This window comes from Pygocentrus nattereri, chromosome 25 (genome assembly GCF_015220715.1).
Source record: "Pygocentrus nattereri isolate fPygNat1 chromosome 25, fPygNat1.pri, whole genome shotgun sequence".
Taxonomy (NCBI): Eukaryota; Metazoa; Chordata; class Actinopteri; order Characiformes; family Serrasalmidae; genus Pygocentrus; species Pygocentrus nattereri.
The window spans coordinates 32879596-32903579 of NC_051235.1; the positions used below are offsets into that span (position 1 = coordinate 32879596).

Here is a 23984-nt window from a genome sequence, read left to right on the forward strand (position 1 = left end):
ACCGACTCCAAATGTAGGTTTTGGGACATAAACCGAGTCCGTTCTACGGTTTCTCGTTGGTCTGAAGGAATAACCGACTCTAAAGGTAGGTTTTGGGACATAAACCGAGTCCGTTCTACGGTTTCTCGTTAGGCCGACCGAATAACCGACTCTAAGAGTAGGTTTTGGGACATAAACCGAGTCCGTTCTACGGTTTCTCGTTAGGCCGAACGAACAACCGACTCTAAAGGTAGGTTTTGGGACATAAATCGAGACTGTTCTACGGTTTCTCGTTAGCCCGAACGAACAACCGACTCCAAAGGTAGGTTTTGGGACATAAATCGAGACTGTTCTACGGTTTCTCGTTAGCCCGAACGAACAGCTGACTCAAAATGTAGGTTTTGGGACATAAATCGAGACTGTTCTACGGTTTCTCGTTAGGCCGAATGAACAACCGACTCTAAAGGTAGGTTTTGAGACATAAACCGAGACTGTTCTACAGTTTCTCGTTAGGCCGAACGAACAACCGACTCTAAATGTAGGTTTTGGGACATAAACCGAGTCCGTTCTATGGTTTCTCGTTAGGCCGACCGAATAACCGACTCTAAAAGTAGGTTTTGGGACATAAACCGAGTCCGTTCTACGGTTTCTCGTTGGGCTGAACGAATAACCGACTCTAAAAGTAGGTTTTGGGACATAAACCGAGTCCGTTCTACGGTTTCTCGTTGGGCTGAACGAATAACCGACTCTAAATGTAGGTTTTGGGACATAAACCGAGTCCGTTCTACGGTTTCTCGTTAGGCCGAATGAATAACCGACTCCAAATGTAGGTTTTGGGACATAAACCGAGTCCGTTCTAGGGTTTCTCGTTGGTCTGAAGGAATAACCGACTCTAAAGGTAGGTTTTGGGACATAAACCGAGTCCGTTCTACGGTTTCTCGTTAGGCCGACCGAATAACCGACTCTAAGAGTAGGTTTTGGGACATAAACCGAGGCTGTTCTACGGTTTCGCGTTGGGCTGAACGAATAACCGACTCTGAATGTAGGTTTTGGGACATAAACCGAGTCCGTTCTACGGTTTCTCGTTAGCCCGAACGAACAACCGACTCCAAAGGTAGGTTTTGGGACATAAATCGAGACTGTTCTACGGTTTCTTATTAGCCCGAACGAACAACCGACTCTAAATGTAGGTTTTGGGACATAAATCGAGTCTGCTCTACGGTTTCTTGTTGGGCCGAACGAACAACCGACTCTAAATGTAGGTATTGTGATATAAACCGAGTCTGTTCTACGGTTTCTCGTTAGGCCGAATGAATAACCGACTCTAAATGTAGGTTTTGCGACATAAACCGAGTCTGTTCTACGATTTCTCGTTGGGCTGAACGAATAACCGACTCTGAATGTAGGTTTTGGGACATAAACCGAGTCCGTTCTACGATTTCTCGTTGGGCTGAACGAATAACCGACTCTGAATGTAGGTTTTGGGACATAAACCAAGTCTGTTCTACGGTTTCTCGTTGGGCTGAACGAATAACCGACTCTAAATGTAGGTTTTGGGACATAAACCGAGACTGTTCTACGGTGTCTTGTTAGGCTGAACGAACAACCGACTCTAAATGTAGGTTTTGGGACATAAATAGAGACTGTTCTGCGGTTTCTCGTTAGACCGAACGAACAACCGACTCTAAAAGTAGGTTTTGGGACATAAACCGAGACTGTTCTACGGTTTCTCGTTAGGCCGAATGAATAACCGACTCCAAATGTAGGTTTTGGGACATAAACCGAGTCCGTTCTACGGTTTCTCGTTGGTCTGAAGGAATAACCGACTCTAAAGGTAGGTTTTGGGACATAAATAGAGGCCGTTCTACGGTTTCTCGTTGGGCTAAACTAATAACCGACTCTAAATGTAGGTTTTGGGACATAAACTGAGACTGTTCTACGGTTTCGCGTTGGGCTGAACGAATAACCGACTCTAAAAGTAGGTTTTGGGACATAAACCGAGTCCGTTCTACGGTTTCTCGTTAGGCCGACCGAATAACCGACTCTAAAAGTAGGTTTTGGGACATAAACCGAGTCCGTTCTACGGTTTCTCGTTGGGCTGAACGAATAACCGACTCTAAATGTAGGTTTTGGGACATAAACCGAGACTGTTCTACGGTTTCTCGTTAGGCCGAATGAAAAACCGACTCTAAAAGTAGGTTTTGGGACATAAACCGAGACTGTTCTACGGTTTCTCATTAGGCCGAACAAACAACCGACTCTAAATGTAGGTTTTGGGACATAAACCGAGACTGTTCTACGGTTTCTCGTTGGGCTGAACGAATAACCGACTCTAAATGTAGGTTTTGGGACATAAACCGAGACTGTTCTACGGTTTCGCGTTGGGCTGAACGAATAACCGACTCTGAATGTAGGTTTTGGGACATAAACCGAGTCCGTTCTACGGTTTCTCGTTAGCCCGAACGAACAACCGACTCCAAAGGTAGGTTTTGGGACATAAATCGAGACTCTCTACGGTTTCTTGTTAGCCCGAACGAAGAACCGACTCTAAATGTAGGTTTTGGGACATAAACCGAGACTGTTCTACGGTTTCTCGTTAGGCCGACCGAATAACCGACTCTAAAAGTAGGTTTTGGGACATAAACCGAGACTGTTCTACAGTTTCTCGAACGAACAACCGACTCTAAATGTAGGTTTTGGGACATAAACCGAGTCTGTTCTACGGTTTCTCGTTAGGCCGACCGAATAACCGACTCTAAAAGTAGGTTTTGGGACATAAACGGAGTCCGTTCTACGGTTTTGAGTTGGGCTGAACGAATAACCGACTCTGAATGTAGGTTTTGGGACATAAACCAAGTCTGTTCTACGGTTTCTCGTTGGGCTGAACGAATAACCGACTCTAAATGTAGGTTTTGGGACATAAACCGAGACTGTTCTACGGTTTCGCGTTGGGCTGAACGAATAACCGACTCTGAATGTAGGTTTTGGGACATAAACCGAGTCCGTTCTACGGTTTCTCGTTAGCCCGAACGAACAACCGACTCCAAAGGTAGGTTTTGGGACATAAATCGAGACTGTTCTACGGTTTCTCGTTGGGCCGAACGAACAACCGACTCTAAATGTAGGTATTGTGATATAAACCGAGTCTGTTCTACGGTTTCTCGTTAGGCTGAACGAACAACCGACTCTAAATATAGGTATTGTGATATAAACCGAGTCTGTTCTATGTTTTCTCGTTAGGCTGAACGAACAACCGACTCTAAATATAGGTATTGTGATATAAATCGAGTCCGTTCTACGGTTTCTTGTTAGGCTGAACGAACAACCGACTCTAAAGGTAGGTATTGTGATATAAACCGAGTCTGTTCTACAGTTTCTCATTAGACTGAATGAATAACCGGCTCTAACTATAGGTATTGTGATATAAACGGAGTCCGTTCTACGGTTTCTCGTTAGGCTGAACGAACAGCCGACTCAAAATGTAGGTATTGTGATATAAACCGAGTCCGTTCTACAGTTTCTCGTTAGGCTGAATGAATAACCGACTCTAAATGTAGGTATTGTGATATAAACCGAGTCCGTTCTACGGTTTCTCGTTAGGCTGAATGAATAACCGACTCTAAATGTAGGTTTTGGGACATAAACCGAGACTGTTCTACGGTTTCTCGTTAGCCCGAACGAACAACCGACTCTAAAAGTAGGTTTTGGGACATAAACCGAGTCTGTTCTACGGCTTCTCGTTGGGCCGAACGAACAACCGACTCTAAATGTAGGTTTTGGGACATAAACCGAGTCTGTTCTACGGTTTCTCGTTAGGCCGAACGAACAACCGACTCTAAATGTAGGTTTTGGGACATAAACCGAGTCTGTTCTACGGCTTCTCGTTGGGCCGAACGAACAACCGACTTTTAATGTAGGTTTTGGGACATAAACCGAGTCTGTTCTACAGTTTCTCATTAGACTGAATGAATAACCGACTCTAAATGTAGGTATTGTGATATAAACCGAGTCTGTTCTACAGTTTCTCATTAGGCTGAATGAATAACCGACTCTAAATGTAGGTATTGTGATATAAACCGAGTCCGTTCTACAGTTTCTCATTAGGCTGAATGAATAACCGGCTCTAAATGTAGGTATTGTGATATAAACCGAGTCCGTTCTACAGTTTCTCATTAGGCTGAATGAATAACCGGCTCTAAATGTAGGTATTGTGATATAAACCGAGTCTGTTCTACAGTTTCTCATTAGGCTCAATGAATAACCGACTCTAAATCTAGGTATTGTGATAAATATGGTTTTACCTGTGCACTGTAAAACATTTGTTGCCGGAGCTTCACTTCACTGCTATAGTGATATCTTGCCAAGTAATGTATAACCTAAATGTAGTGTATATATGGTGAATTTATAACACAGGTAGACAATTCCGCTTTCTTTAAGCTTAAAATTGACATTTTAGGTCCTTTCACTTGCCATGACGTCATTTTTGGAGGAGCAGATCAGTCAACCAACCGTTTATTAGTATAAAATAGGCCGGTTAGAGCAGAAAACCCAGGGACAGAAAGAACATGGACATAAATTAAAACAGCTTTTCAGTAAATATCAGACGTTGATCCTCTTCATGGAGTTCACGCTCGCCCTGTGGTCAAAATCTTCTCTCTGTTTTCCTCGTACTGCTGAAGCATCTTCTGGAGGTCGTGATCAGCCGGGATCACCTGCGCATAAACAAACAGGTCATACTCAGTCCAAAGCGAAAGACTTCAGTGACTCTCACATGAAGAACATCTCTTTCTGACCGTTAGTGGGACATTCAATCTGAATATTTTTTTTATTAAACTGCATTCATTTGTAATTTCATAATTAAATGACTAAAATATTCACAAATAAACAACAATGACAACTGTCTTTACTCCTCTAGTTGAGTGGTCATTAATAGGCAGCCCACGGTCTGACTCTGGACCCAGACGCTGTCCTATGTGGACCTGGACCTATAACTGATAAACTATGGATAATTATTTAATATTGACTGGGTGGTCCTGTTTTAATCGGCGCAGCTTTCTATCCATTACGGTAACTTTAGCGTCCAGAAGACTCACAGACCAATCACATGCACCGATAGAGATCATTGAATTCAGGTGTTCTGGTCACTTCCACGGCCACAGGTGTATAAAGCCGAGCCCCTAGGCCTGCAGACTGCTTCTACAGACATTAGTGAAAGAATGGGTCGCTCTCAGGAGCTCAGTGAGTTCCAGCGTGGTACCGTGATCGGACGCCACCTGTGCAGCAAGTCCAGTCGTGAAATTTCCTCACTACTAAATATTCCACAGTCCACTGTCAGTGGGATTATAACACAGTGGAAGCGATTGGGAACGACAGCAGCTCAGCCACGAAGTGGTCGGCCACGTAAAATGACAGAGCGGTCAGCGGATGCTGAGGGGCATAGTGCGCAGAGGTCACCGACTTTCTGCAGAGTCCATCACTACAGACCTCCAAACTTCATGTGGCCTTCAGATCAGCTCAAGAACAGCGTAGAGAGCTTCATGGAATGGGTTTCCATGGCCGAGCAGCTGCATCCAAGCCTTACATCACCAAGCGCAGTGCAAAGCGTGGAATGCAGTGGAGTAAAGCGCCGCCACTGGACTCTAGAGCAGTGGAGACGTGTTCTCTGGAGTGACCAATCACGCTTCTCCGTCTGGAAATCCGATGGACGAGTCTGGGTTTGGTGGTTGCCAGGAGACGGTACTTGTCTGACTGCATTGTGCCGAGTGTAAAGTTTGGTGGAGGGGGGATCATGGTGTGGGGATGTTTTTCAGGAGTTGGGCTCGGCCCCTTAGTTCCAGTGAAAGGAGCTCTTAAAGCTTCAGCACCAAGAGATTCTGGACAATTTCACGCTCCCAACTTTGTGGGAGCAGTTTGGGGACGGCCCCTTCCTGCTCCAACATGACTGACCACCAGTGCACAAAGCAGGTCCATAAAGACGTGGATGAGCCAGTTTGGTGTGGAAGAACTTGACTGGCCTGCACAGAGTCCTGACCTCAACCCCATAGAACACCTTTGGGATGAATTAGAGCGGAGACTGTGAGCCAGGCCTTCTCGTCCAACATCAGTGTCTGACCTCACAAATGTGCTTCTGGAAGAACGGTCAAAAATTCCCATAAACACTCCTAACCCTTGTGGAAAGCCTTCCAAAGGGTGGGCCGACATCATATTAAACCCTATGGATTAAGAATGGGACGTCACTCAGGTTCATATGCATGTGAAGCCAGACGAGTGAATACTTTTGACAATAGTGTAATGTACTAATATATATATATATAAATTCATCATTTATGTTGAACAGACTCTCCCAAAGTTTTACGCTGCTGCGCAGACGTTGAACCACGTGCTGCACTGGGTCGGTATGTCCAACAGGTCAAAACCAGCTCTAAACAAAGTGACCGCTGGGCCCTGATTGGTGCTCTGGCTTTGCGCTTCTTTCGTTTTGACATGTTACGTTTTTATACACACAGAAACCAAAAGGAACGACAGATTTCTCAAAATGTAGGAGGAAAAAGTCGGATATTAGACTCTGAAATGTAGTGGAGTGAAAGGAAAAAGTCGCCCAGAACGGAGAAACTTCAGTACAGATACACCAAAAATACTAAAGTACAGAAACTAATTACATTTACTCAGTTACTCAGTTACTCAGATACTCAGATACTCAGATACTCAGATACTCAGTTACTGTCCACCACTGGTTGTGACGGATTTCCCTCAACAAACTCAAACCTAAACAGCGAGGTGGAGGCGGAGCTGCACTGCGGAGGAGACGAGAGCACTTTTAAAGGAATGCACACCACCTTATGATAAATAACCGGCGTAAAGATCATCGCTCTGAAACGTGAGACTTCAGAATGTTCCACACAGCTGTTTTTATTACAGCGATCTCTGATCAATAACTAACTAATGAAATATAATACATTACAATCGATATTACTCACAAGCACTGGAGCAGGAACTTTAAACGATGTCTGCTTTATCAGCCAGTCCTCGTACAGATTATGAATAGACTCCAAATATTCCTGAAGAGCAGAGACGACTTTAATTAATAATTTAGATTAAACATCAGAATGGTGTAAAAAAAGAATTAAAAATAATATAAAATCAATGAAAAATAAAAACTAGGTTTGAAAAACATTGATTTAAAAAAAAATATATATATACACTCAAATCTGACAACAAAACATTCAATCATATCAGTTTTGTGTTTATGTATTGAATCTGATAAAAATGAGCAATCTGGCACATTTACATTGTTATTTAAGTAATGTACCCACATAAAGTTTAGCCCCACCCATTCAGCCCACAGCAAATTAGCCCCACTCATTCAGCCCACAGCAAATTAGCCCCACCCATTCAGCAAATTAGCCCCACCCATTCAGCCCACAGCAAATTAGCCCCACTCATTCAGCCCACAGCAAATTAGCCCCACCCATTCAGCAAATTAGCCCCACCCATTCAGCCCACAGCAAATTAGCCCCACTCATTCAGCTCATAGCAATTTAGCCTCACCCATTCAGCAAATTAGCCCCACCCATTCAGCCCACAGCAAATTAGCCCCACTCATTCAGCCCATAGCAATTTAGCCCCACCCATTCAGCCCACAGCAAATTAGCCCCACTCATTCAGCCCATAGCAATTTAGCCCCACCCATTCAGCCCACAGCAAATTAGCCCCACTCATTCAGCCCATAGCAATTTAGCCCCACCCATTCAGCCCACAGCAAATTAGCCCCACTCATTCAGCCCACAGCAATTTAGCCCCACCCATTCAGCCCACAGCAATTTAGCCCCACCCATTCAGCCCACAGCAATTTAGCCCCACCCATTCAGCCCACAGCAATTTAGCCCCACTCATTCAGCCCATAGCAATTTAGCCCCAAATTAGCTGAAAGGGGAGTTTCAGCTCTGAGTGCTTTCTGAAAGAGGTACAATATATGGTGGCCAATCAGAACAGAGCTCATTAAAATAGATCAGTGTTAAAGGCACAGTAACAAAAACTGTTTAATTCAATGTAAGTGAAAAATTAATTCTAACTGTAAATAAAACCTCAAAAAGGTTATAAACGGAGCTCAGAAGAAAAACAAAACAATGTAATATATCGACCCTTTAAAGTACAAAATAGATAGTTTTATTTATTTTATAGTTTTAGTACCAACTAAAGAGTGAACACCATCTTTAAACCTACTTTACTGTTTGTGTTCAAGCATCTTTTATCTCCAAGACAAAGAAAACGATTGTATGATGTGTGTGTGTGTGTGTGTGTGTGTGTGTGTGTGTGTGTGTGTGTGTGTGTTATGGTTGCACTGTCTGTCGTACTATAGGAATAACTCTCTCCTCCTCTCTGCAGCGCCGCTTCAGCCGCTCGTAACACGTCTGTGGAGACGTCTGCAGGTAAACTGGAGCAGAAAAGAGCAAAATCTGAATTAGATAATAAAGCCAGCAGCTTACACCCACATTTCCCCACAGACTTCAACAGGCTTAGAAAACCCAGCTCTCTTACATCGTGTTACACTTTTAACAGACAAAAAGCAGAGAATTAGAAATGACTTGGAAATATTAACTGAATTAACTGTTACATTCTATACGCAGTGAAAGCGGTGATACAGAAATGCAGCCATAAATAAAAAGCAACAAATATTTCACATTATTATTATTATTTCACAATATTTCAAATATATTCATATTCAAAAGAATAACCATGAGCCAACAACTCCTGCAGGTCTGGACTACTGTCCTAGATCTGAACTTACCGAGAAGCCTTCAGAACAAAGCTCTTATAGCATCAACATCCAGAATGAAGTTCTAATCAAGTTATCAAACAGAATCAAATTCTAAAAAAAGGAAAAATAAAAATAATGCCCAGAATGAAGTTTTACTAAGATGATTAAATTAATATTTCAGAAAGAATTATCACATTTTGGTTTTGTCAAAAACAAAATAGATGACTGTAAACAGTATCATCATCATCATCATCATCATCATCATCATCATCATCATCATGTAATATTTTACATTTAGGGCATTTGGCTGACGCTCTTCTCCAGAGCGACTTACACTTTGATCATTTTACACAGGGAGGCGAAGGTGGTGTTGGGAGTCTTGCCCAAGGACTCTTATTGGTGTAGTGTAGGGTGTTTACCCAGGTGGGGGATTGAACCCCAGTCTACAGTGTAGAAGGCAGAGGTGTTACCCACTACACTAACCAACCACCACCCACTACACTAACCAACCACCACCCACTACACTAACCAACCACCACCCACTACACTATCCAACCACCACCCACTACACTAACCAACCACCACCCACTACACTAACCAACCACCACCCACTACACTAACCAACCACCACCCACTACACTAACCAACCACCACCCCACTACACTACACCAACCACCACCCACTACACTAACCAACCACCACCCACTACACTAACCAACCACCACCCACTACACTATCCAACCACCACCCCACTACACTACACCAACCACCACCCACTACACTACACCAACCACCACCCACTACACTAACCAACCACCACCCACTACACTATCCAACCACCACCCACTACACTAACCAACCACCACCCACTACACTAACCAACCACCACCCCACTACACTACACCAACCACCACCCACTACACTAACCAACCACCACCCACTACACTATCCAACCACCACCCCACTACACTATCCAACCACCACCCCACTACACTATCCAACCACCACCCCACTACACTAACCAACCACCACCACCCACTACACTAACCAACCACCACCACCCACTACACTAACCAACCACCACCCACTACACTATCCAACCACCACCCACTACACTATCCAACCACCACCCACTACACTATCCAACCACCACCCACTACACTAACCAACCACCACCCACTACACTATCCAACCACCACCCCACTACACTAACCAACCACCACCCACTACACTAACCAACCACCACCCACTACACTATCCAACCACCACCCACTACACTAACCAACCACCACCCACTACACTATCCAACCACCACCCACTACACTAACCAATCACCACCCACTACACTAACCAACCACTACACTAACCAACCACCACCCACTACACTATCCAACCACCACCCACTACACTATCCAACCACCACCCACCACCCACTACACTATCCAACCACCACCCACTACACTATCCAACCACCACCCCACTACACTAACCAACCACCACCCACTACACTATCCAACCACCACCCACTACACTAACCAACCACCACCCACTACACTAACCAACCACCACCCACTACACTATCCAACCACCACCCACTACACTAACCAACCACCACCCACTACACTATCCAACCACCACCCACTACACTAACCAATCACCACCCACTACACTAACCAACCACTACACTAACCAACCACCACCCACTACACAAACCAACCACCACCCACTACACTATCCAACCACCACCCACTACACTATCCAACCACCACCCACTACACTATCCAACCACCACCCCACTACACTAACCAACCACCACCCACTACACTATCCAACCACCACCCACTACACTAACCAACCACCACCCACTACACTATCCAACCACCACCCACTACACTAACCAACCACCACCCACTACACTAACCAACCACCACCCACTACACTATCCAACCACCACCCACTACACTATCCAACCACCACCCACTACACTAACCAACCACCTATTTTTTTGGGAGTCCATACACACATATGAAATACTGAATACACACACACACACACACACACATACATATACATATATATATATATATATATATATATATATATATATATATATATATATATATATATATATATATGCAGATTTAAAAATATGTATATGACGTGATTCCAGTCTTGCTAATTGCAAAATACTAGATAATTAACTGACTACAGTGTTTGTCAGGATGTGTGAATATGAAATACCTGCAATGCTACAAATGCAAACAGCTTTTCTAATCCAGACCCATCCACACAATAAAGAACTCTACCCTACATTAATTAATCAATGTGTTTCTCACCAATAAGATCCACTGGAATGGCGATGTTTTTGATGATCCACTCAAACCACTCGGACAAGACGGCAAAGTCCACCTCAGGCATTTTCCCACTGTGGATAAACACAGACAGCAATGCAGCGTAACTGCATACACGTTACCCTCTATCGACTGATGCATCAGGCTCAGTACCTTCGATAAAGATTTTCCACAAATATGTACTTCGCACTATAAAGGGATCGTTCCATCATCCGCACAGGCGCCGCCTGGAAAACAGGAAAAACAAATGTAAAACTGCATCATGCACAGCGTGTAGCAACGAACAATTACGCTGTAATTAATAACGTCAATCAGCCGTGGACTGAGAAGTTACAAAGCTCAAACATAAGAAAACCTAAAAAGTAATAATATTTATAGTTTCATTTAAATTAAATTTATCAACAGACCATTAAAATTACAACAATATAGTAACTTAATAAATAAGTAACAATAAGGATAAATTAAAAAAATAAATAAGGAAATAAAAGCTTTGCAATATTAAAATAAATCTTCTTCTTCTTCTTTCGGCTGCTCCCTTTAGGGGTCACCACAGCGGATCATCTCCCTCCATCTTGCCCTATCCACTGCCTCCTCTACTGTCACACCAACCATCTCCATGTCCACCTTCACTACATCCATAAACCTTCTCTGAGGTCTACCTCTTCTCCTTCTACCCGGCAGCTCCATCTCCAACATTCTTTGCCCAATATATCCACTATTCCTCCTCAACACATGTCCAAACCATCTCAACCTGGCCTCTCTGGCTTTATCTCCAAACTGCTCCACCTTCACCGTCCCTCTGATCTGCTCATTTCTAATCTTTGCAATATTAAAATCAACAAAAATCGTTTTAAAAGTTCAAATCTAGTAAAACAGTCAGCCTGATTGGACTAAAAGTGACATAAGCACGAAGACTTTTATTTACGTGATATACAGTAGGAGGGGAAATCAAACAATCTAGACCTGCTGACCACGCCCACCTGAGACTCGGTAAAGAGCACCATGACGGAATTTATAGCGTAAACATAGTCGTGCGGCCCACCCTCCCTAAAAACTGTGGAATCACTACAGCCCAAATCTGAGGAGCATCGATTAAACGTACTACTGTTGACAGGTGTCTGTCCAGCATGGTCAGCTGTACGTATGTCTGCAGCGTGAGTCCCCATCTCGCCGGGTCCTGATACATCAAAGCCTAAGACAAAACATATTTACAAATTCATACAAAATCACTTCCATAAAAGCTGCTAAAACAAAAGCAGAAGAAGTAAATTCTATTTGATCTGCACTAAATTAAAAACCTTTGTACACACACACACTCACACACACTCTCACACACTCACTCACACTCACTCACTCACACTCACTCTCTCACACTCTCTCACACTCTCTCACACTCACTCACACTCACTCACACTCTCTCACTCTCACACACTCTCACTCTCACACACTCTCACTCACTCACTCACACTCACAATCACACTCACTCACTCACACTCACACTCACTCACAATCACACTCACTCACTCACACTCACTCACACTCACTCACTCACTCACACTCACTCTCACACACTCACACTCACTCACACTCACACACACACTCTCACACACACTCACTCACACTCACTCACACTCACTCACACTCACTCACACTCACTCACACTCACTCACACTCACTCACACTCTTCATGCACGCAGGACATTCAAAAAAGCTGGCCCAGCAGCAGGTTGACCTCCGAGCTCACTACTCAATAATCGTTTGAGGACTGAAGACACAAACTGGTCCAGGTCTGGATGGTGGAGGTGTTTTTGCTGTTCTTCTTCGCTAATACTAATAATAATAATAATAATAATAATAATAATAAGTCTTCAGCTGTGCAACCATGCAGGGCCTTTTTCTGTCACGTTCTGAGCTTAATAAACACAAACAGTTCTGGACTGCAGGCGGGTCAGCCTGGCACCTGCGGTCTCTGACTAAGCAGCGTTAAGATGGACCTCCTTGAAAAAGACGGCGTCTAGAAGACACGCAGCGTCAAAATGTGCATGTCTTTCAGCGTAAATGGTGCTTTCACAGATGTGCGGGATGCTCACTAATACCCCCCACATCGTTATGGTGGGAACAATGTGGATGGTCCTCTTCTTTGGCCCAGAAAGCACAACATCTATCGTTCCCTAAACAGCATGAAAGGTTGACTCGCCAGACCACAACACACCTTTTCACGGAGCGGCAGTCCATTTCAGACGAGCCTGAGCCCAGAGAAGTCGGCGGCGTTCCTGGACGTTGTTGATATGCGACTCCTGCTGTGCAGAGCGCAATCTCGCAGCAACGGGTGGTGTTTACTGATGGGTGGTGTTTTTTCCTGAATTCATATGATCTCCACCACAGAAACACGCCGGGTTTTAATGCAGTGCCTTCTGAGGGGTCGAAGGTTCGTCCATTACATTACATTACATTACATTTAGCAGACGCTTTTATCCAAAGCGACTTACAAATCGTCCAGTTGTGGTTTTCAGCCTTTACCTTCACGCACAGAGGTTTCCCGGAATTCCCGGGAACTTTGATGATCTTATGCACGGTAGAGGATAAAATATCTAAAACGTTCACAATCCCTTAAATCGTTTCAAAACACTGCCTTAAGACTTACTTATAGAAAAGCACACAAAAGCTTGGTAACACTTTAGGGAACAGTTCATACGGCTACATGTCATGCACATAAGCGTGCCGTGACAACTGGCATAACCTTACATAGATGTTAATAAATGCTTATTCCAACAAGGTCATAAAGGCTACTTTAGCTAACTTTGATTAAAATTGGTAAATACAGCCTTCATAGCTAATGACGTCTGTTGGAATAGGCATTTATAAACATTTATGTAAGACTGCGTCAGTCGTCATGACGAGCTTACGGAGAGGTCGTGAAGCCTTATGACCAGTACCCTACAGTAAAGTGTGACCAAAGGTTTTAAGTGACATTAAAGTGACATACATACATAAACTACAAATGATCCACATTATTCACAAATTATTCCCAATAAACATTTCCTGAGATAAAACTTACCAGTGGATTGTGTCCCTGTACGTTCCTCCACTTTGAAACCGGCTCGGTCAGCACCTGCGTCCAGAACCGGTTTACTTCAGTATAAACAGGGCTCAGTGGATTTAACACACACAATCATAACTATAATCAACCACATCCTGGTCACTACAGCTGACCACACAATCACACACAACACACACATTACACCACGGTAAACCAGGAGCTGCTGATGGACGCTGAGGGATCCATGTGACGCTGGAGGCGTCCGGGTGGAATCTGGAACCCAATTCAAATAAATCGGGAAATTTCTGATGACACGGAAAACGTTATGTCTGTTGTATTGATTTATTGTTTTAACTTCCTTTAAGTTTTTGTCTAATTTAATCATTTCTGCATTTCTTGTTTCCTTTTACTTTTTATTTCAATAAAACCATTTATTTAAAAAATTATTTATTATTTGCTGATTACTGATTGATTGCCACTGATTTACCGTTGCGTTTGATCATACAGTGAATCACTGAGCTACAGTATGTATGAACTGTGCTTTTCATTTTCTCATTATTATTAGTCTATATTATTAATCCTCCAATACATATGACACCATAGCAACACCCTAGCGACACCTTAGCAACCACCAAGTACCCCAACAACAAACTGGAACACCATAACAACTACCTGGAATCCCTGGATTATCAAATATAAACAACGCTCTACAACCTGCTTTAACATCTGAAGTGTTATTAGATTCAGTCAATTAAGTCAAACCAACTTAACGTCTATTCACAAAATTTCCCTTTTACTGTTATTATTATTACTAAACTGTTACTATACAGAGATTTAACACGCAAAAACATCTTACTGGCAAAACAGAAGTTTTGAATGTGCTCAGGTTGGATTTTATTCATAGTCTTGTATATTTTTCCATTTTTAATGTAAATTTTAAACGTTGATTTAGTAAATAACAGGTAGCACAGTTAGTATTTATACTTATATTGGAAACTAATTATATTTGCATTTAAGAAAAGCCTTTAGATCCACCAGGTTATCGTGAAAAATCATTGTTAGATGTGGCGGCGATTATGAAATAAAGCGCATTTTCATTTTAAGGAGTAATATTGAACTTATGAATTGTGCTGTAACTCAAACAGACTTCAGTTTAAGGTTGGCCCCTCTGTATTTGTGCTTCACAGCGGATACCATCACACATGCGCACTGCCAGGTGAGCTGAGGTGAGGCAGGTGAGCTGAGGTGAGGCAGCATATCGTCGCTGTCCAATGAAAAACAAGCATCTCCAAAACATGAACTTTACAGGAGAGGGCAAAAACTCTCTGACCTTTCAATGCAAGTCAATGTAAAGAGATTTTGTTCCAAGTGATTTTAGAGCGTTTCTATTGGTCCAGTCATCCTGAAATGTTCACACAGCGTAAAGGACGGCCGGTGTGTTGAAAAGATGTAGAAAACTAAAAATCAACAAAAACGGAGATGCACGGTTTTCACTGGACAGCGGCGATTTGCTCCCGAAATCTCACCTCAATGTTGCTGGTTTTGCTGAAGTACTCCAGACATGTCGTCTTGCCGCTTGCGATGTTCCCTTCAATGCAAATCTACAAACACAACAATGCAATATTTACAAAGTTGGCCAGAATAAAAGCAGCAAAATATACTAACAATGAATTCCCAACATTCCCACCGTTCCTCCTTTTCCAGATTACGGACAGAAACAGAGACCGGAATAAACAACTACAAACAACCTTTTTTTTCTCTTACCCGGGAAAAAACCGGCTTTACTAGATCACAAACACAATTAAAACAGGAGTTACACAAGTTAGATATTCCACAGAATATTGTGGAAGTGGACGCATGTTAAACACGCCTGTGTTTAAACTGTCCACCCCCACCAGTGCAAACTACTGTGGACCACCAGCAATTAAAGTCTGTGTTAGGAAGTCTGCCCTCTAGTGGCAAAAACGCTGATGTTATATTTGAAAAAGGCTCATCCTATATTTGAAGGGCCCATATCCCCCCAGAAAAAGCCAGAGCACCAATCAGGGCCCAGCGGTCACTTTGTTTAGAGCTGGTTTTGACCTGTTGGTCAGACCGACCCAGTGCAGCACGCGGTTCAACGTCAGCGCAGCAGCGTAAAACTTTGGGAGAGTCTGTTCAACATAAATGATGAACTAACCTAACTTTGTGTAAATAGAGCTCAATATAGAAATATGTCCACATATGCAGTCGAGACTGACGCGGCTTTTTTCTGAATTTCTACAAACACCATTTCATTTTATAGTAAATGAGTTTGGGCTGGTTTATGTTTATGAACAGACGCCTACAGATCAACATAGTAAAGGAGCTCATCTGTGATCCTGAGTTTAAAGCCAGTTTTTATTCAACTTAAACTTGGAACTAAGTTGTAAATAAATCTGAAACTGAAACTTTGCTTGTGTGTAAAAAGTGATTTCAGAGCCACTCGGTTCTCCCTGATGGAAACTGTTTACCTTCAGTGTTTTGTGCTTCTGATCATTTTAATAGACGTCAGCGTCACTAATTAATGACCTTCTATTAAAAGACTGGTTTACCAAGAGAGACGCTGGAGGACTTTCACCTGAAATGCGTTCATGAAGCCAGTCTGGTTATAAAAATGATAACAGGACATCAGAGCCAGAATTCCTCTTTTAGTACTTTTACTTTGTACTTAAGTACATTTGAAGGGAAATACTTTAGTACTTTTACTCCAGTGGAGGTCTAAAGGGAGGAACTTCTACTTTTACTGGAGGAATATTTTACTACTTTAACTCAAGTACATGGTTTGGGTTCTTCGTCCAGCACTGGCGGATGCGTGTAAATGTGTTGGTTTTGTGACATCACAAAAACAGGAAATGGGCTGTTTTTGCAGTTTAGTTTCCAAACCTTTAAAACTTTAGTAATGTTTATATACAACATCAAACTCTTTTACTTCCACATTATGGGTCCTTTAATCTTCTGCACAGTAGTTTACCTAAAACCTACATGAGCAGCATCACCCTGAAGAAAGCAGCGTAGAAATACCTGGAATATTCCTGTGCTTATGCTGTGTGTGTGTGTGTGTGTGTGTGTGTGTGCACCACATTCTGACAGATACTCACCACCGACTTCCTCTCCTCGCCGTTTCGGACCAGTTTTCCTTGAGAAGGAGACAACATAATGAGAGAGGAGCGCTCAGCCAGCTCCACTCAGTCAGTGCTCTGCAGTGGGAGCAGAGACTGGGGGTTAAATCAAGCAGCTTAAAGCACATTAATGACCAGAATGGTCAGTGAGTGGGCACAGCAAGAGCTTCATCAATACAGCAGCGGGAATACAGGCTGCAGAGCAGGAAGAAGGAGAGGATCATCACGTTAAACCAGGCAAGAGAAAATAAAACAACACGATACGAAGTGAGAAACGTTAGAAAACAGCAAGGAGGATCTCACACACACACACACACACACACACACACACACACACACACACACACACACACACACGCACGCACACACACACACACACACACTCATATATACACACATACATGCACACGTATACACACACACACACTCACGCACACACACACGTGTGTACAATTCATAATAAAGATCACTTTCATTAATTTTCTTTTCTCATGATTTACATTGTTGCGTTACACAGCCAACAAATATTAATACTATATTATAATTAATAAACATTTTCTTCAAAAAATCATTTAAACACATTCATTAACAAAAATATAAACGTTATATAAAGGATTGTCAATCAAAATTTCTGAACTTCATTTTTGTTATTTTCTACATTACTTACTTTTATTATTATTATTATTATTATTATTACTATTATTACTACTACTATATTTACTACAAACTATCCATTAAAATATTTTAGACACCTCATTGTAAATTGAAACAACATATAATACACTGTAAACATCGGTTTACATTCATATGTTGTTCTCTGGTTTGAGTCAAACAGGAGAACTGCTATTATATTATTCCCACAGTGAGTCCGACACCAGGAACAGGCGCGCGGGGTCAGGTCAGCTGAGCTGATATGAATATTCATGCGCTCAGTTAAAGCTGAGGGGAACCGAGCGTCCGCTGATTCAGTGACTCCAACGGCCCAAACGGTCTGATTATAACGAGAGCCCAGAGCATTTTCACGTGGATACCCGATCATCACAAACATGTACACGCTCCTGGATCAGCGTCTTGCTCCAACTTTCCCGTTCCACCTTAAATGCTGCAGTAGTTACAATCTCAAACAAATTTCTGTACTTTACAAACTAAATAGAAACATTCTCTCTTCAAATCACAGTGACACAAACTTAAATAAATCAAAACATTTTCATTTTACATTAACCAACCAAGGGTAGTGTCTCTCTTTTACTTATTGCTACTATTTTTCAAGTCTCCCTGTATCTTATGGGCTTTCTGATAACTCGGCCCTTCCTTGTGGGATCTAGCTTCCCATTCTCCATATTGGCAATGTAGACTATGTCACCAACTTGGAAGTTGTGCTCCTTTGCTCTACTGGTCTGGTCAGCATACTGTTTCATTTTAGTTTTGTATTCCTCATGATGGTTTCGGACATTTGTTGTTTTCTCCTTTCCACATTTCTTCTCCAAGTTCGGACATTTAGTGCGGATGTCTCGTCCAAACATGAGCATGGCTGGTGTTTCTCCTGACGCTCTGTGCGGTGTTGAGCGGTATGCCATTAATATCTTTGGAAGTTCTTCTTTCCATGTCTTACCTTCACGTGTGTTTGCTCTGAAGGCTTTTTTCAAATATCTGTGAAACCTCTCAATTTTTCCGTTGCTCTTAGGATAATATGGTGATGCCTAATACCACATGACCTAAGAAATGTCTCAAAAAACTGTCCTACAAACGGTCTGCCATGATCAGTAACGGCCTCTAGTGGATAACCAAATCTAGCAACTATCATAGTCAGTTCTGTAACTACAGTGGCTGAGGAAAAGTCTGAAATAACTACAGCCTCCGGGAAAGAAGTGTAGTAGTCAATCACAGTTAGTACATGCTGGTTTTGGATAGGACCTACTAGATCAATCCCTATCTTAGTCCATGGTCTCGGGGGTAGCTCTAGTGGTTGAAGAGGTTGATCTTCATGTAGTGGCTGGTTGAGCACACAAGCAGAGCAGTTTCTGATCAGCCTCTCTACATCTAGGTCCATGTTGGGCCAGTAGAATTTGCTCCTTAGGTATTGCTTTGTACGTACCACCCCTTGATGAGTCTCGTGTCCGATCCTCGGCGCTTGTTTCACCATTGTTCTTGGTAGCACTATCCTATGTCCTCTCGGCACAAGTCCATCATATGTGCACAACTCTCCGGCACATCTGTTGTAAGGCTGCAATTCCTCTGGAACTGGATTCGGCCATTTTCCTGTCTCTACAATCGTTTTTAGTTGCTTCAGTGTGTCATCCTCTGTCATTTTCTGTTTTATGTCCTCAAGGCTCATGGCTTGTACGTCATGCACTGTCACTGACAACACTCTGTCCACATACGTTTCCACATACTCATTGTACTCCGTTTCTGGTAAGGGAAGTCGTGAAAGTGAATCCGCTACATTGGACTTTCCAACTATGAGTTCCATCTTATAATCATATGGTTGTAGTCTCAAGCCAAGTCTCTGCATTCGTGGTGGTGACAATGTTGCTTTCCTTGAGTTGAACATGTAAATGAGGGGTTTGTGGTCTGTTTGCAGAGTAAACTTGGACCCCCACAGGTACGTTCTAAAATGTTCCACAGCCCATACACATCCTAAAGCCTCACGTTCTATCTGAGAATAGCGACGTTCTGTTGGGGTCAGTGAACGGCTTGCATAGGCTACTGGCTTGTTCTGTCCATCTGATTGGGTCTGTAGCAAGACTGCACCTAGTCCTACTGGACTTGCATCACTAATGACTACTGTTGGTGCATCTAGTTTAAAGTAGGCTAGGCATGGCTCACTCACCAATGCTTCTTTCATTGTCCACTCTTCACTTGTCCACTCCCATGCCTGTCCTTTCCTAGTCAGCTTCCGTAGTGGTTCTGATAAGTTTGCATAGTTTGGTATGAATTTCATCAGAAATCCACAGGTGCCTAGGAATGAGCGAAGTAGCTGAATGTTCTCAGGTCTGGATGCTTTGCAGATGGCTTCGACCTTTCTCGAGTCTGGTTTGATTCCTTCGGTGGTGATCACATGTCCGAGTATTTCAATCTGTTGTAGTCCGAAGGTACATTTATCTCTGTTGAGGGTTAGACCCCTGTTTTTAAATCTCTGAAAGACTTGTCTGAGTCTCTGTTCAAGTTGCTCTTCGTTCTCTCCGAAGACAACTACATCATCCATGTAGCAGACGGTGCCAGGCATTCCACATAACAGAGTCCATAGCCTTCTGGTGAGCTTCTGGCGCACTCGATAATCCAAAGGGGACTTTTCTAAAACGGTAGCTCCCTCTGTGTGTGATGAACGTCGTAAGGGGTCTGGACTGCCAAAACCCTTTCCGTGCATCCAGCTTAGCAAACACTTTTGCTCCCTGCACTGCCTGTAAGATGCCATCTACTGTTGGTACTGGGTGTCTTTCCCTGATCACTGCTCTATTCACTTCCCTGAGATCTACACATAGCCTCACTTCTTTTGTGTCTTTCTTGGGTACGATCAGGATATTAGAAACCCATTCTGATCCTTCATTCACTTCCTCTATTATACCTTGTTCCAGCATTTTGTCTAGCTCCTGGTTTACAGCTTCTAACATGGGATAAGGGACTCTCCTTAAACCCTGCGCTATAGGCGGAACTTTTTCATCGACTGTTACCTTACGGCTGTAACCTTTGATCTGACCTAGTCCTCCTTAACAAGCTCGTTAAATCTCTCCGTCTGTTCTACTGTGTTCACTTTTTCTCCATTGTTAAGAATCTTTCATTCAAAGCTTGTTTTTCTACCTAGCAGTGCTTCTACTTTCCCTTCTATCACATACATGTTATCTTTTACTGTGTTGTCTTTCCACCTAATTTCTGCCTCAAAGTAACCTACACATTTAAGTGGAGTAGTTTGAGCACAGGCATAAAATCTCTTCTTTGTTGGTTTTAGTTTTGTTCCAGCCGACATTGTTCTTTTATATAGATCCTCTCCTATAAAGTTTTTACCACTGCCTGTATCTATGACCATTTTCAACCATTGTCCATTTACCTTCATTGTCTCAGTACCTTCAGGATCGACAGCATGGATAAGCTCATCTGAATCTGAATCAGAAGCGTACTGTATTACTGCTCTCACTGGTTTACCTGACTCCGTCTTTTCTTTTATCACTGTTCTTTTCTGTTTGTGCTTTATTTTTCTTCTTAAAACACATGCGTGATGTTTTCTTACAGTAAAGACATGTCGCTGCCTTGGCTCCACATTCATCAGCTGTGTGAGTGTCCATTCCACATCTGTAACACTGTGTGTCGGCGTTGGCTTGTGTTTGGCTGCTTCTCCCTCCTTCCGCTGTTCCAGCTTTCTTTCCGCGATCTCTACACTTTTCTTAGTGAAATGAACCTGGCTGTCTCTTGTTCTGTGGCCTGTGCTCTCCGTGAAAAGCTCTCGCTGTTGACAGCGCTCTGTCTAAACTCAGTCCATCCTCCTGCCACAATTTGTTGCGCAGCTTTTTCATGACACCTTTCTCCACTATCTGATCTCGTGCCATCTCGTTCTCTAGTGTGCCAAAGTGGCATGAATTTGCCAGATCTCGCAGAGCATTCACGAAAGCATCTAATAATAATAATAATAATAATAATAATAAATAAAACCCAAGGGCACCGTACAGATAAAATGGGAAAAAGGGTCCAGATAAAGCAGAAAATAATATAAAACTATTAGGAGTTATTAAAAGCAGCCCGAAACAAACAGGTGCGTTTTCACTTCAGATTTAAAAGTCTTGAGTGAAGTGCAGGAACGCAGGGAAATGGGGAGCGAGATCCATAACTTTGGGCCACCAACGCTGAAGGCTCGTTCACCGAACCCTTGTAGTCGAACTGGAGGAACAACCAACAGGTGAGCATCAGCGGAACGGAGAGAGCGAGCAGGACAGTATCGTGAAACTAAAGAGGACAAGTAAGGGGGGGCAGGTTCTGTAGAGAACGGAAGACCAAGACTAATGTCTTGTACTGAATGTATCTACTGACTCATCAGGGCACTAAACTTATGCCTCTCCTCACCAAGTCCTGGGCATAAATAGTTCCACTAGCAACTTCAAAACAGCTGTAAGAGTCTTTCCACAGATTATACTCCGTGAATAAATCAGACGCTCCGAGGTTCAGTGGGACCAGTGGGACCGGCGGGACCAGCTGAGCGTAGCTGGGTCTCGGTGCAGCTTGTGCGGCAGCTCATCTCCTGTCTGTTCTATCTCGCTTCTGGGTTCTTGGCAAACTTTGTCCTCGTGGCCAAATGTTGTGTTGTCAATAAACAGTGCTTTACTTTAGTTTTTATGCTTCCTTTATTAACACACGTTCTGTCTTTGTTCTAGCTGCCATGCCTCGGTCTCGTTCTCGCGATAGCTCATTAACATCAACTATACTACACATACCATTTAAGGTGGAACGGGAATATTCGAGCACCTAGTTGACTCCAGCCTGGTCTGTGCAGGTGTATATGGTGTGTCCCGCTGTGTGTCTGTCTGTCTGTCTGTCTGTGTGTGTCTGTCTGTCTGTGTGTGTGTTTGTGTGTGTGATCTCCACTCTCACCTGAGAGGTGGTGATGGTGATGATGAGGAAGATGATGGTGATTAGTGACCCTGCGCTGTATTACAGGGTTAATCGGCGCGGACGGAGCCGGACAGCAGCTTGTTTCCACACGCGGGCAGTAAAGAGGCCGAACAGTCCGACTGAACCTGCTGAAAAAGCCGCTGATCATCTTCATTTCCTTCATCTTCCGTCCATCATCATCGTCGCTCCGCTCCAACGCCGCAGGCAAAGGAGGAACCACGTGAGCGCGCACTTCCCTGTTTCGCTCGCCGACGTCACGCGCCTTAAAGCGCCTTAAAGGAGCCGCAGACGCAAAAACTACAGCGTTTATTAATTGATAATTAATCTATTAATTAATTATTTTCCACGAATAGAGTTCATTTTATGTCTCATTACCTTGTTAAAAGCTATAAAGTAATAATAATAGGGTGAGTAATAATAATAATAATAATAATAATAAATGAGCTTTTAATATACAAAACAGATAAAATATCTGATCTTTAATGCGGTGATCTTGGGGCTGTCCCACACCTCAGAGACAAGTCAAGTCTTTATGAAAAATGTTTTAAAATGCATTAAAATCTGGCACTAATTCCACAATAATTACAGTGTTATTTGCTCCATTTCATATATATACACACATGAATTCTATACCTATACAGCACTGTTGTCAGAACAAAACCTTGTGTCTCCAAAATGGTAATTTTACATGTAAAGAAGAAAAAAACATTTTATATAAACTAAGGCCCCGTCCCATTCCTCCTTTTTACCCCGACCCCTTGTTTTGGAGCGCTGCCCCTTGTTCCTGAGCTACAGGGCAGTGGTTGAGATCTTCCTCTGAAATGAGACCCTCTAATAAAAGAGCATCACTTCATTAACAGCTACTAGCCCCGCTCTGTAGGCGACCCTGCCCGTCTGCAGGGACAGCAGAGGAGGGGAAAGTTCAGCTCCTCACTGCTGGGCTTTAGTTACATTTAGGGATCATACGCCTTCAAAGAGGGGGGCAGTTATTTATTAACTAAAGTTTTTCGTGGCTGAGTTGCTGTCGTTCCCAATCGCTTCCACTTTGTTATAATCCCACTGACAGACGACTGTGGAATATTTAGTCGTGAGGAATCTTGTAACACCTGAATTCACTG

General features: G+C 43.0%; 1 protein-coding gene across 2 annotated transcripts; it reads right to left on the bottom strand.

The window, feature by feature from the left end:
- Positions 1 to 4459: 4459 nt before the first annotated feature.
- tk2 (thymidine kinase 2) lies at positions 4460 to 23138 on the bottom strand. Of its 2 annotated transcripts, none has more exons than XM_037534338.1 (10): positions 22846 to 23138; positions 17248 to 17285; positions 15655 to 15729; positions 14147 to 14200; positions 12191 to 12280; positions 11242 to 11315; positions 11074 to 11162; positions 8334 to 8413; positions 6957 to 7037; positions 4460 to 4691 (listed from the first exon to the last, which is right to left on the bottom strand). In XM_037534338.1, the coding sequence occupies exons 1-10, from the start codon at positions 23027 to 23029 to the stop codon at positions 4605 to 4607; spliced, it is 852 nt and encodes a 283-aa protein (XP_037390235.1). In that variant the 5' UTR covers positions 23030 to 23138; the 3' UTR covers positions 4460 to 4604. The 2 variants fall into 2 exon arrangements, with proteins under 2 accessions (XP_037390235.1, XP_037390236.1); XM_037534339.1 differs by having other exon boundaries at positions 17248 to 17346; positions 22846 to 22984.
- Positions 23139 to 23984: the final 846 nt, after the last annotated feature.

Excerpts from the sequence above, each read along its gene's own strand:
- tk2 (XM_037534338.1), bottom strand. The coding sequence starts at position 23,029 with ATGAAGGAAATGAAGATGATCAGCGGCTTTTTCAGCAGGTTCAGTCGG. Across the intron at positions 15,730-17,247 it reads GCGAGGAGAGGAAGTCGGTG|ATTTGCATTGAAGGGAACAT; the intron begins GTGAGTATCTGT and ends TTGTGTTTGTAG. Across the intron at positions 4,692-6,956 it reads AAGTTCCTGCTCCAGTGCTT|GTGATCCCGGCTGATCACGA; the intron begins GTGAGTAATATC and ends GTTTATGCGCAG.